The 15,389-nt window shown below is 31.8% G+C and overlaps 1 protein-coding gene across 1 annotated transcript in view; it reads right to left on the bottom strand.

Annotated features, from left to right (window-relative positions):
- Positions 1-1,081: 1,081 nt before the first annotated feature.
- Positions 1,082-15,389, bottom strand: part of LOC102138461 (ankyrin repeat domain-containing protein 30B) — a 142,708-nt gene continuing 128,400 nt past the window's right edge. Inside the window, exons 40-41 of the mRNA XM_065520013.2 lie at positions 14,350-14,497; positions 1,082-4,828 (exon numbers count right to left, since the gene is read on the bottom strand). Coding sequence (XP_065376085.1) covers positions 14,405-14,497 — 93 coding nt within the window. The 3' untranslated portion in view covers positions 1,082-4,828; positions 14,350-14,404. The remainder of the gene's footprint in view (positions 4,829-14,349; positions 14,498-15,389) is intronic.

Here is a 15,389-nt window from a genome sequence, read left to right as displayed (position 1 = left end):
AAACCCATGCACAAATAATTGGTGAGCCTTCATTTCCCTGGCTTCAAGTTTCCATGTGAAGGCTCATGCTCTCTCTACTTTCCTCTTGGGAGGAGGGAAGATTTATGTAATGAGTAAATTTGGGCAAAGCACATTGAGTGTATTTGTTTGGCTTTGAGTCTCTTTGCAAACGTGTGTCTGCCTACAGTGACATGAGTTTGGATTGGCTGTCATCTCTGCAGGAAGCTGCCTGTTCCTGTGGCAGTGTCAAGTATCTCTTTCTTGCACTTGCAACTGTGTGTAAGAGCCTAGTCTGAGAAGAAATGTTCAGAAGCTCACTGTGGCTGCACATCTGAGCCACATCTTCCCATGAGTTGTCATAAGTCAGCAATAAAGCTGGTATGTTGATGTCTGTCCATCTGATTCTTATGTTCTGAACTCAGAGAAAAAATAGGAGCGTCATTTGCAGCCTACCCCACCACAGCCCCACCAAGATGGCTACATAACACTTGTAAAAATGTTTCCTACTTCCTTGACTTTGTAACTTTATATTCTTCAACACAACCCCCCATGTTAACAAGAGAAAGGGCTGGAATAAAGATTGTAAATAAAGAAATACAGTGAAATCAGGCCAGGCACAGTGGCCTGTAATCCCAGCACTTTGGGAGGCTGAGGTGGGAGGATCACGATGTCAGGAGATCGAGACCATCCTGGCTAACATGGTGAAATCCCATCTCTACTAAAAATACAAAAAATTAGCCAGGTGTGGTGGCAGGCGACTGTAGCCCCAGCCACTTGGGAGGCTGAGGCAGGAGAATGGCGTGAACCTGGGAGGTGGAGCTTGCTGTGAGCCAAGATCACGCCACTGCACTCCAGCCTGGGTGACAGAGCAAGATTCTGTCTCAAAAAAAAAAAAAAAAAGAAATAAAGAAATATCGTAAAATCAATCACAATAGTAAAGCCCAACAAATACAATGTTCACTATTTCAACAATAACTTACTGACAGGCTACTGTTACATTGTACCTGATATTATAAGTTTAAAAATATTGCTGTATTGTCTTTTTGAGACCAATTTGATAAATACATATACATCACACACATACTTTTCCATAATTAATATATTTTCAAGTAACCATGTTTTTAAATTAAAATGTAATATCATTCTGTATTTTAAGGAGCACTCAAGTTTTATGACAGTAATTATGCACTCCCATGTAGTATAATCAAATAAGTTTGCACATTTAAACCACTGCAATTCAAGATCAAAATATCAATAATGTCTGAAGGCAATTATACTTGCTAGTTTGTGAGTATTAAATACATGCACTGTGTCACAGAGAAAGAAAATGGGGAATACTTCATTGACCAAAGACCTGATAGATTTAGCATAGATCCACACGTATATTTAAAGTGCAACTCAACATTCTGTGGAAAATGTGCAACTCAACATTCTGATATGACAGTGTTCCACCATGTGGCACAATGTTCCACCATGCAACACAATGTTCCACCATGCAACACAATGTTCCACCATGCAACACAATGTTGCACCACGTAAAAAGCTACAGTCTTAGGAATATGGTTTTAGCTTGGACATATCTATATAACTACATTTAGAAAAGAAGTTGCTAAACTGAATGAACATTTGAGAAACAGAAAAGTTACTTAAATAAATTATTAGAAACTTTTTGAGTCAGTAATGTACTGGAAGTCCAAATCCAATCAATGTAGAAACGAGTCTTCCTCTCTCAAACATTTAAAAAACATGTACCAAGTGACTACTGGGTGCCATACATTGTCTTAGACACACAGGTACTATACAACTTTCAAACCAAAAAAAAAAAATTTTAAACCAGCTAAGTCTTATCTTTCATTAATGTGGTATAAAGTAAAGATTTCAGTTATCACAAAAACATTCTATGTGCAAAAGGATCCAATGACTGATGTATTTTTGAAGCTAATTTTAATTTTTGAATTTTACAATATAATTTTTTAAAGAACCAATAAAATTATAAAATTCCTTCCCATATATGGAACAAAGCATCTCAGAATTTAAATAAAAGCAAAGTAAACGTTTGGAAAAAGTATACATAGTTATCTATGATAGCTATCATAGTGTTAAGTGGTAAGGCTAAACTTAATGTGTTGGTGACAGGTGCAAGAACTGGCAAAAAAGGTCAACATAGAGAACACTGGCTTTGACATCTAGCACAACTTCCATCACATGCAACAAAAATGAGGTATTATAATCAGTTTCTCTACAGTTTAAAAAACGGCATAAGAAAGAACTTCAAATTAACAATATTCCAAAATATCACAGCGTTGTTAATAAAGAAGATAAATACATTCAGTATCAATGCGATTTTAACATATTTTATGTTAGATTTAGATATTTTAACATTTTACTTTCTAGAATTATAGCCAAAAACGTCTAAATATCTTCTTGTTTGTAATGCTCCCTCCAAAAACCTACCTTTTGTATTATTTTAGATAATCTGTACCAACTCTCATAGTATTATTAGATGTTTTCCTAGTAGAAATAATTAAATTTTAGCAACTCTAGTAGGCACCTTCTTTCTGTATCTCTAAGAGTTTTGTAAACAATTACATAAGAACTTTTTCAGGTCATTCTAAAGAAGTTATGAAAACATGTCACTGAATCTTCATAGAATTATTAAGTCAAACATGATTTGGCAAACCAATTGCCCACAAAGGAACCCTGCACTCTTTGGAACTACTAATGAAGTTTAAGATGAACTGTCTTTCAACATATCTGGAAATACTAAAAATAAATAGCACTTTGCCCCCTAAAAACTAAGAGAAAATATTTTCTCAAAAATCTTTGCTTGCACTACATTTGTATTTATACATGCTTTCATTATCTTATGAAATTATACATGAGCTGATTATTCTGGAAAAAAAAGATAAGAAAATTTCACATGTGCATCATGATTGAACTTCACAGTAGTATTTAACATTCTTCCTCTTTTTGTACCCAGAAGTGCAGTTTTATGACCCTGAAGCACTTAGACCCTGATCATATCACTCTTTTTTTCAGAAAAATAAAACTAAGCTATCAAAATAATTAAAAACTCAGCTAGCTAGGATCATCTAATTTATGTATTAAAACAATCGTTTAATTGTTCCCCTTTATTTAGCAGCAATGCTGTCTGAGAAAGTTTAGATTTGCTCCTCTAGAATTTTTTAGAATATGAAGCCAGGTAAAGAAAAAACATTTCATTTAACATAAGCATACACTACTTTTCTCTGCATTAAAGAGACTGTGAAATCACCATCAAAACTATAAGCCAATGTGCATTGATTGAAATGGGTATTTCAGTGACAGTGATACACATTGAAAACTAGTTGCTACCTATTTATTTTAGTTCAAAAAATTGTGGGTTTTTTAATAATTTATTTTGTTTTTGTTTTTTTTCTCAACAGGGACTCACTAAGTTGTCCAGGCTGGAGGGCATTGGCTATTTATAGCTGTGATTATGATACACTACAGCCTGTAAATCTTGGGCTCAAGTGATTATTTTGCCTACTCAGCCTCCTAAGTAGCTAGGATGACTGCACACAGTTTTAAAATTTCTCCCCCAGTCAAAAAATGGAGTATCTATCTATCTATCTATCTATCTATCTATCTATCTATCTATAATCAATTCTTTAATTTATATATCTTGTCATTGCTGGCATCATTTTGGGATCTTCAGAAATGGATTCTCACTATGAATAAAATCACCTAGTTGGATTGTAAGATGTCTGCTACATCATCAAGGTAAATGGGAACCCTGCACAGCTTTATGGAATTCAGGGTAGAAAGAAGATAATGGTTTATGTGTGGTTGCAGTCGCCATTAAAAGACTCAATATCATTGCCATATTAGTCATCAGTAATTCAAGTGATAGACACAAGTGAACATCATTTTAAAAATTTAAAGAGTTGAATGATTTAGCTATTTTCAAGCTATTGTAAAATTGCACAGCAATAACAGAGAGTTTACAAAAACTGAGAAAAAAAGTGATGTAGGTATAGTGGCAATTAAAGACCCAGTCTTGTGTAAAAAAATTATAAGACTTTTAACTTAAAAACAAAACAAAAATGAATCCTTTAAGTGTTCCATGTTTATTTACTTCATAAATGTATTTATTTTAGATTACTTTAAATAATGAACATCTACATGTGATTAACTGTTTGGATGTCAAACATTCACTTCTGATTAGGGGCACAAAACTTGAGATGGTACAGGAAAACATTAAAAGTGTTATGAACAACAGTTAAACTCAAACCAGTCAGAAAGTAAGCCAAAACATCTCAAAGTATATATTTAGTTACTAGGGAATAATATTCCCTTTCTAAAATGTAACTTAAATGCAGTTTTTAAAGCAATTCAAAATGTGTTACTTAAGTTTATTGAATGAAGTTAACAAATAGATATTTCATAAAAATGAGAACTCCAGGGACTTTTAGTAAAATTTCTGTTTTCTTTCTTTGTTAACACAGGCAGTGTTGACCATTATTTAACACACGAGTCAATTAACTCAGTATTTCACCTACTTAAAAACAAGAATTGCATCAGAAATCTGAAAACCAAAGGAAGAAAGATAATATAACTAACCTTGAACAAGTAGGTCTTTGCACTGTTATTTTATGTCGTAGGCTTCAGGAAGAAATCATGAATTTTTCTTCTAAAATAAGTATTCTGTCGACTCAAACTATTGGTAAGAGTTCCAACACAAGGTAATTCTGGGACTGGCCTCCTAGCATGAGTTGTGAATAAAGATCTGGTCTGTTGTTTCTCCAAAAGAAGTTTCTTACTGGTCTCTGCTTGTCTCTCATGAGTTCTATGAAGATTGCAAAAGAAAAAGCTTAGTATTTTATTTTATCCTACATAATTAGAAAAGGACTTGTATTTAAAAAGAAAACTCTTCTATAAGAATAAATAACATTTCCCATTAAACCGTACTTTAACAATGAAGACGTGTGAGAGCATGCCTAATGTATGTAATTATAGGTTTTAAATTGTTCTTAAAAAGTACATATATATTTTAGGAGAATTTCTAACAAAAAGTTTTTTTTTTTGCCTGCCATGACTATTCACTATGTAGAAATATATCAAAATGTCATGTTGTATTTCTTAAATACATACAATTAAGAAACTAAAACTAAAAAAGCTATAAATATGTGTTTATTAAACCAGTTTAAAGATTTAAAAAAATTATCCCTCAAATATATTTTCAGGCATTTGATTTAACATTTCTTGTACATTTTCACGCATTATTTGGGATCAATTAAGCATTTGACACTGAGAAGTAATTCACACAAACAACTCCTAGGGGAGACAAAAAGAACTAAAACAGCTTCAAAGGCAGTCAGCTACTAACATTGTGACCAAGGCATCGGAGGTGGGGCCTGTCCTTCTGTCTTCCACACACACCCTCAGGCTAACAAAAGTGCTATTTTTAACCATTTTGTGAATTATACATCCCTTAATCTCTGTATTAGTAATTCCCCATTTCACAAGGATGTTTTTATAAAGAATAAGAAAACTATACAGGGTGTTTTCTCAGGGTGCTGTCTAATGATAATTCCCAAGATCACTACCAAAGAAAGTTAATTTACCAAATGCCAGAAAGTGAAATGTAGTAGTAATTGTACTTGACCATTTTGGTCTCAATTTTAATCCTCCAAACAATAGTTAAACTTATTAGTATTTCTATTTGGGGACATGCTGAAAAGCCATTTAATGACAATACTACTGTCTGAATTAAATGCTTCAAAAATACTTAGCTGAAAGACTAATAGATCAGGTTGACTAGATGTGAATCGGAAGGGGAAAAAAAGCCATATAAAACCAACAAATGTGGAAGAGACATAAACTCTCCTGGACAAACATTTGGGAGCTCAGTTCATTTACTAACACCATGTTTCCATAATTATATTATCTAGTTAACTTTCACTTCCCACTGATGTTGTGACCATGTCTCACTAAAAATTAATCTTTTGAGGTAAATTAATGAGCTTATTTTCTATAATTATATTTTGACTGACTAGTTCATTTGACAACAAATCCCTAAATTTTAATTCCTCTAAATAGAGGTGCTTATATTTTTCTAATTCTGTTTTATTAAAGTCTTCTACAGTTTTCATTTTGGAGAGTTCAGATTCCAGATCTTTAACTATCAGCTCCATCTTATTTATTGAAACAATACCATGCTCTCTTAAGTGCTATAGGTTTCCTTGAGTTTCTGCTTGTGTTTAAACAAATTAAAAGTACAGTAACAAACAATTTATTTGGACATTTAAAAATAACTAAAAGAGTATAATTAATTTGTTTGTAACACATTGGATAAAAGCTTGAGGTGACAAATACCCCATTTACCCTAATGTGATTATTATGCATCTCATGCCTGTATTAAAATGTCTCATTTAACTCATACATATATATGTATATATATATGTACACAGACACCTACTGTGTACCCACAAAAATTAAAATTAAAAAGAAAACAAATCAAAATGGTACATTTTAAAGTAATTATAAGCTTCGTAATTATTGTATATTTGTTTCCTTTTGTTTTAAGTCAGTGATTCAGAAAGCAATTTTAAATACATGAACGAGAAGCTGAAGCTTAAAATACTTATCAGCAATATTTACTAAATTGATAATAGCTAATACCTAGATAGGAGGATGAGTTCTGGTGTTCTGTGGCATTGTAGTGTGAATACAGTTAGCTATAATTTATGGTATGCTTTCAAAAAGCTAGAAGAGAGGATTGGAAATGTTCCCAACAGAAACAAATAATAAATGTTTGAGGTATTGAATATACTAGTTATCCTGATTTGAGCATTACACAGTGTATACATATATAGAGGAGATATCACTGTTACTTTATATCCCATAAACATGTATGTACATGTCAACTAAAAATATAAAAAAATTCATCTCATTAAAAAAATAATAATACGGGCCAAACTTAGTGACTTACAGCTAATTAACAGTATGTGGCCTGACCATCCTCACTTAAAACAGGGGAAGGGGGTACCAAGCGCAAGCAGTTTGAGATAGAGAGCCTTTTCTAAGCTAATGCTGCAAATCTCATGGTGTAACTCTTACCATATTCCATTTATTCAAAGCAAGTTCCATTTATGAATGCCTAGAAGCTCCAATGTAGGTGATCTACAATGTGGCTACCTGCCACAGCCAACGTTCCAGGCAATGGCCAGCATTAACAACAAGACACACAGCTGAGCAAACCTTCAGATTATTGTACTTTCCCAGTCTTTGAGCTGTCCCCAGGAAAGATAAGAGGAACAGTGACAAGCTGTCCTGGCCAAGCTTCTCCCAAATGGCAGATTTATTAATGCAACAAATGTTGTTTTAACCCACTAAATTGTGGGTGATTGTTAGGAAACAATAAAAATAAAAATTGATTTAAAAAATTACAATAGAAAACTTACACAGTAGGAACTAGTCACCTTTAAAGTATGATCTAGTAGAGGTTGATATTAATTTTTTCATGTCAAACTATGCTAATGAGAAGCAGTAGAAAAGTAGAAGACAGACAGACATAAGAGCTACTGAGGAGAAAGATTTCCTAAAATTCCTTTTAATTAAAAATTTTTATTACTAGGCAAGTGTGCTTCTTTAGGATTTCCACTCAAGTTAGGAAATCAGTAAGGCAGGGAAGCAAAGAGGCAAGTTCTGAAGTGCAACAGCTAGAAAACTAAAAATATTTGGTTTAACAATCAAAATCAGACATTATCTGATTTCACAGAAGTAAAATCTTAAGAAAGCTAAGCAGCAGAGTATGAAGTAATCAATCTGGCATTCATTATTCATTTTCCTTTCCTCAATGAGAAAATAAAGAGAACATTATAGAATCATTTTTAATCATCTCAGAAGTAAAATAAATGTAGTAGGTTTTGAATGTTAATAAATTAAATACAATTTACCCTTTACTCTACTTCACGTTTGTCTATACGAAGAAGTTAAGACCATTTAATCTTTATGTTGTACCACAATCCTTCTTCATATCATACAAAAAAATTAGCTTTGATATTTTGAAATTTAAACAACTAATTTCACTATTGTCTCTTATAAATTGCCTGAACATAACCTATTTTTTAGTGCTGAACTTTCGAGACTTTTTATTTGAATAGGATAAAATATTTATTCCAAAAAAATGTATGAAGCTATAAAATATACCCGTGCATCTTGATCTATTTAAGCAGAGGGAAGTAGTTACAGAGAATTGTGATTTCTGAGAATGCAGGAACTGTACCAAGAAAAGATCATCCCAGGTGTTATACATAAGAATCAGGTGCCAGGTCAAAAAAGGATCTACCTGTGAACTGCAAGATGATGAATTAGCTCCATTTCCAATGAGAAAAGCTTATAGCCTGGACTGACTCTTCTCCTCCCAGGATGGATAACATCTACAGATGACTGTGCAAATTACAATGAGTTAATAAAACCTAATGCATGAAATAGTAGACTGTAAGAAGATGATGTGACCAAGATTAGATGGAAATTGGACTGAAGAGAGAGGCATTCAATGAGAGACTAAAGGTTTGAATAGAGAAACAAAGGAAAGGACTCTTGTCTCTGTAAGCTTGACTTCCCATCATGTCATGGAGTCAGCAAGGAATAAGCTTGCCATGGAATCTTTCAAGAAACAAAAAGTAAAGAGTTTCTCTATATTGAACTTTTATTATGCACGATAATATATAGCTGGTAATATGCAAAATGATTGAAAAAGAGTTATCATGTAAGTTGATGTGGTACTGGCATAAGAATAGAGAGATCAATGTTTTAGAATTTAGAATCCAAAAATAGACCTGCACATGTATGGTCAATTGATTTTCAAACAGGATAACAAAATTACTACATGAGAAAAGAATAGCATTTTCAACAAATGGTTCTGGGACAAATAGATATCCATATGCAAAAGAATAAAGTTGGCGTCCCAGCAAATACTGTATTTAAAATTTATCTGAAAATAAAATAGCTAAATTTAAGAGCTAAAACTACAAGTTTCTTCGAAGAAAAGACAGGAATAAATCTTTGTGACTACATTTGGCAGTAGCTTCTTAGATATAACAACTCAAAATATGGATTAACATTGTAATTTAAAGCTGTGGTGCTTGAAAATATACTAACAGTAAAGTAAAAAGGCAAGCCACTGAGTAGGAGAAAATATTTGAAAACTGTATTTCTCTTAGAAAACTTGTATCTAGGATATATAAAGAACACTTACCATTCAGAAAGAAAAAGATGACCCAATTAGAAAATGGGCAAAGGAAAGAAATATACATTTCTCCAAAAAAGATATACACATAGCTAAGATGCACATTAAAACAAGACTAAAATTATTAGTCATTAGGGAATGCAAATCAAAACCATGGAGGGGTGCCACTTCCCACCACTAGCATGGAATCATTCCTGGTAAAAATGTGGAGAAATTAGAACCCTCATATTGCTAATGAAAAATGGTGTAGCTGCTTTGGAAAATGTACGGGCATAAAGTTAAACATAGAATACCATATGACTCTTCAATTCCACCCATAAGTATGCACCCAAGAGACATGAAAACATATGCAAACACAAAAACTTATACATAAAAGTTCATGGCAGCATTATTAATAATAGCCCAAAATGGAAACAACCTAATGATCTATCAACTGATGTGTGGGTAGATAAAATGTTTGTTATATCTAGACAATGAAACATACTCAGCAATAAGAAGAAATGAAGTGCCGATACTTGCTACAACAGAGGACCCTGAAAATGTTATGCTAAGTGAAAGAATCCAGTCACAACACGCCACATACTGTGATGTGAACAAGATGAAGCGTACAGAACAGGCAAATATATACAAACAAAGTAGATCGGTGGTTCCCTAGAACTGAGCAAGGAATGGGAAACCGGTGGGTGACAAAAATGTAGAATTTCTTTTAAGAGTGATAAAAATATTCTAGAATAGACTGTGTTGACGATTGTATAACTCTGTGAAAATACTAAAAGCCACTGAACTGTGCACTTTCAAAGAGTGAATTGCATGGCATGTTAATTATACCTCAATAAAATTGTTACCAAGAAAACCGATTTGATACTAGTGACTTGAAGTCATAGGATGGTGTACTGCTTGCTTTTATATCATTAGCCAGGGTTCAAGACACAGAATGAGCAGTATGCCCATCTTATAGAAAAAGAATACATTAAACATGTATTCTTCTAAGTCCATAAAATTAAAAAACAAATCTCTTTCACTTCTCAAAGCACTGACAGATTTTTATTTCCCCAAAGTATTTGGGTACCTCTTTTGGTCCCAAAACGTACTTGATGTGTTAGCTTATTCATCTGAATATCCATTTCAAGTAGACCAGTTTTAAAATCTCCATGGAAATTAAGCTTTCCATTTCCACATTCCTTTAACTTCTTTTCTGTCATTTCTAAAAGCTCCTTATATCTGCAGGAATGTACAGAATGACTAAATCAAAATGTTTCAGACTAATATTTAACAATTTCTTTTCTTTCCTTTTTTTTTTTAAACAAATGTGTTCTAACCTACAAAGAAACAAATCAATAAATTATCCCTCTCTCATTTGTTTCAATGTAACACAGTTTGAAAACATTCTAACAAAATTTAACTTTATGTAAGTAATATGAAGAAAATTTTACAACATATATGACAGATAAAGGATTGATATTATAACCATATATAGAGTTTTTATAAATAAACTATTAATATTTATTTTAGTATTTGGTTGGGGGAAAGTAATCATGATTTTTGAACCACGATTACTTTTGTACCAACCTAATATGTTAATATAAAATACTAACCTATTATTAAATACGAGTTTTCACTCAGAGATCAGCATCAAAGGGGAAAAGCATATTTATATGTGAATATTTACAAAAGACACAAAAATACATTTTTGATACATTTTGACCACAGTCTATAGGAAGAAAAGAATACACACACAAAAATTATCACAAAAATTATTCAAAGTAGATTAGAAAGAAAAGAAAACAGTCCGAGTTGAGGAGGGAAAAGGAAATGAGAGATCATGTGAAGACTTAACGACAGTTGTAGGAAGAGATCTAAAGATCTTTGCTAGCACAGTGCTAACAAAGTGAAAGGCATCCAAAACCATGCAGAGAAAGATAATGAGAGAAAAATATTAATTGGAATCAGAGAACAAATTAAAGTTCTCAGCAAATAGAAAAGCAGCCATGTTGGGGGCTTCAAAGGCACTGAGGAAAATTCTATTTTTAATCTCGGTGGCAGAAACACAATTACTCATTTTACTCTTTTTTAGGTAATACATAGTTTTATTATAACATATATATAATATATGTGTATATATACACATGTGTGTGTGTGTATCAAAAACAGCAGAAGTTTAGTGATATATATACATAACTCACATACGTATGGGAGGTACCAGTAGAAAATAAGTAAATATCCATAATATATTTAAAAACTAAACAGAATCAAAGAGATTGAAATAAAAGTTAATCGAGATAATTTTTGATGATGTTTAAAAACAACAAGGGCAGATTTTCAGATATTAAAGAACAGCAGATATGCACACTACCACCAGGAAGATTACCAAATACAAACACATCTTCAGAAATAAAAATTCAAAGTAGATAATGAAGAGAGCAGTTGACATTATATGCCAAAGGCATTGTCATTATTGTTTTCAAAATCATTAAAGAATAAGAGTGTGATATTTAGGTATTCAAAAAAAGTTGCAGTTTGTGCTCTGATAAAGCATTAAGATTGAATAATTTGTTTAATTATAAAAATGCAGATTAGGTCAAATTTATATCTCAGTTTTAATAAATATGTTGAAATTATAGTTAATATATATTTTTAAAGTTCTAAAATATTGAAGCCTTACCCAGTTATTTCTTTTCCTGATTCATTTTTTTTTCTTTATTTCCCAATCCAAATTATGCTCCAGAGATTGCATTAAGTCACAGTACATTCATTTAATTTCTCTTTTCTATATTCAGTCTTTTAAAGAAGTTAAATTATTATTAAAAATCTAGAGACACTCTTCTTTCCTAAAAATATTATTTCTCTTGAGTTCACGAGTTATATATGTGTAAACCATTTTATAACATGCAGTTTATACACTTTATTCCAATAATGACAGATTGAAACATAACCTTTTTTAAAACAACCCAAAATGATTTATACTTTCATTAGTATCATTTGCGGAATTTAAACTGCCAAAATTTATTTGGTAAAAAAGTTTTTATGCATAAAATACTAAATGCTAACAATAAGTGAAAAAATAAGTAGTTATATTTATATTTTGGTGCCAAAGATGCCCTCAGAGCATTGTCATCAACAGTTCACAATACTCCAGGTTTGCTCATTCAGATCTAAGAAAGATAATTTTTTGAAAGCTCTCATTTGGTCCCCATAACATTTCTGATTCTTACCTAACTTCAGGATAAGGTAACTACGTTCATTCTCTGAAAGCATTCTTTTATGGTTTTTTGATTTTTCTTTTTTTATTAACCATTTTTCTCTAGATAAAGTTTATGTGTTTTCTATGTTTATCATTCTCAATATTGTCAACTTATAATGGATTTATCAAGATGTAACACCACTGCAAACTGAGGAGACCCTGTACTGTGTGTTGAAAATCCCTACTCTAAAATCTGAAGCTTCAAAATCTGAAACTTTTAAAATGCAGACTTAATTTTTCTCAACAGTCAGAAAAAATTTGATTATTGACTAGAACAATTCTCCTCTATTAGAGTGATTTCTGTTTTATATTTATTGATTGAAATATATTTCGAATAAAACTTTATTATGTCAATGTCTGAAAAAATAAATTATCAGTATAATATATTTGTGTTGTAACAACTGGTAAGATAGAATATTTTCAATTTATACAATAACAGGTAGCATGTATGTCAGATATAATCCTCTGCTTAGGTAAATTTATAATAAGACATGATTATGTCTCATGAAAAAATAAAGCAATGTACAACTGAAAGTTAAATTGCTCTGCACCAACTAGAAAACACATCCTGAAGCATAAGGTCAATGAGAGTCAGAACAGTCAGAGAAAGCTTCATGAAAATGGAAAATGTGTCCACCAAGTCTGAATGAATGAGGACAGATGAACAAAAACTGAAAATGGAGGAAAAGCATGAGGAAGGCAGAGAGATGAGGAAACCGGCCCAATTAAGTAAATATAAAATCCAGTGGCAGAGAAATAAAAACATAGGTGCACACAATAACTTGTAAGTGAATGCTTATAGCAGCATTATTCATAATAGCCAAAAGGAGAAGCAGCCTAAAGATCTATCAACTGATGAATGAATAGCTGCTGTAGCCATGCAATAGAGTATTATTGGACAGTAAATAAAAATGAAATACTGATATGTACTACAAAATAGATGAACCTTAAAAACACTACGCTAAGTAAGAGAAGCTGCTCATTAAACACTACAAATTGTATGATTCCATTTCTATGAAATGTTCAGAACGGGAAAATCTATAAAGACAAAAATTAGATGATGGTTGCCTAGGACTGGGGAAGGTGGAGAAACATAGGAGTGAGTGGTGGTGATGACTAAGACATACGAAGTTTCTCTTTAGGGCGATGAAAATGTTCTGAAAATGATTGTGGTGATGGTTATACAACATTGTGAATATATTAAGAGACATTGAGTTGTACAATTTAAATGTGTGAACTGTATGATACGTGAATTTTTTTCCCAATAAATTTCCTTTTTAAACATCCAATGGCAGTATCAAGATAATTTCCTTTATTTTCTATTTTGAATATGCCTACTACACATGATCTAAATATGTATATGTTTATACAATATAATTAAAAAGAAAAAATAAAAGAATTGCCTAGCTATTCAAATATTGTGTATATTAACCTAAACATTTGCATTTTGGAGAGTAGTATAATGTCCTTGGCATCCATTCACAAAAGTGGAGCTAAGAAATAAGATAATTTTCTGGAATATTCCATTACACATTCTTCTCTGATTAAATATGGCTTGCCTCACCATGGCAACATAAATCACTGAAAAATACTGTTTATCTGAAGAATAGTCTCTCAACTTGTGGGATAAACAATGTATAATTCTTAATCTTCTTAAGGGTAAATATTATGAAAAAATAAGTAATTATAAGAAAAACATTGCAGAATGATAGCCACAGTTTTTAAAATAAGCATATTATAAATAGAATTGTAATAAAACTAATTATAATGAACATATAAAAGAAGTCTTCCCATGGAAATTAATATCATAAAACAATTTATATTATTTAACCAGCTATAGATTCACTGTTGGCATGTTACATTTAATACATACTTGACTTTTGACTTGAAATCATTTCTTCATTAAATCCTATATCTCATCTTTGAGATTAATGTGATGATGTGGTATAAGTTCTAGTGAGGTCTGACACACACTGTTTATTGAGATCAGCCAATCGTTTTTGAAGTTGTCTCACAATGACCTGACAAGACATATTTGTTATTGATTTTGTAAATTATCTTATCAAATTAACAATATTTACTTTAAAAAAAATCCCCAAATATATTGATTCAGCTTATTTTCTTCATTTGTACACATTGCTGCTTATTACTGAATCCACTCAAGGACAAAAGAAGGTGTTATCTTCCTGCCAAACTGGTAGTCTCTTACTAGACACCAGATTCATCCCACTAGTCATTTGTCCCCTAATGAATCTGTAATGCTTCACAACCTACTGAAGTCTCAAAAAAAAAAAAAAAAAAAAAAAAAAAAAAAAAAAAGTTGGGGCAGGACTAGTGGTGGCAAATTCTACACAGTGGAATGCTTTCTTTCTTCTGTATTAGAAGCACAAATCAACATCAAAGTTCCTCACATATTCAATCACCTGTTGAAATTTTTCCAATAGACTTCTATCTCAGAATAAAACTATTTTTATTTTAAAGCCTTTAGAGACCCTAGGTAACCTGCTCTCCACATCTCTCCTGACCTCAGCTGCTATGTTTCTCTTCTCTACTCGCTTATTTTGTACTATACATGAACCTTGCCACCCCACATGAATTGTAAAATGGGGATCCAATGCAAAGCTAATAAATCACAGATAGCTACAATGACCTTTCTCTGGGACATGATAGTCTTTGAGCTTTGAAATATAAATTATGAGCAAATTATTTGTAACAATATTCAAAATAAGTTATAAATACCAGTGGGGTGATTAAATCAAATTTGATATTGTAAAATTCACTACACTTGTCCTAAGGTATTATTTAATAAAATGCAGATGTCTTTAAAAAATTAAGAGGTTATAACAATACATAATTTGAGATTCAAATATGTTCAGATTTAAGTCAAATTGACATAAATGAAAATAAAATTAT

This window comes from Macaca fascicularis, chromosome 9 (genome assembly GCF_037993035.2).
Source record: "Macaca fascicularis isolate 582-1 chromosome 9, T2T-MFA8v1.1".
Lineage (NCBI taxonomy): Eukaryota > Metazoa > Chordata > Mammalia > Primates > Cercopithecidae > Macaca > Macaca fascicularis.
The sequence above is the reverse complement of the archived record's forward strand: the minus strand, read 5'-3'. Positions and strand labels throughout refer to the sequence as shown.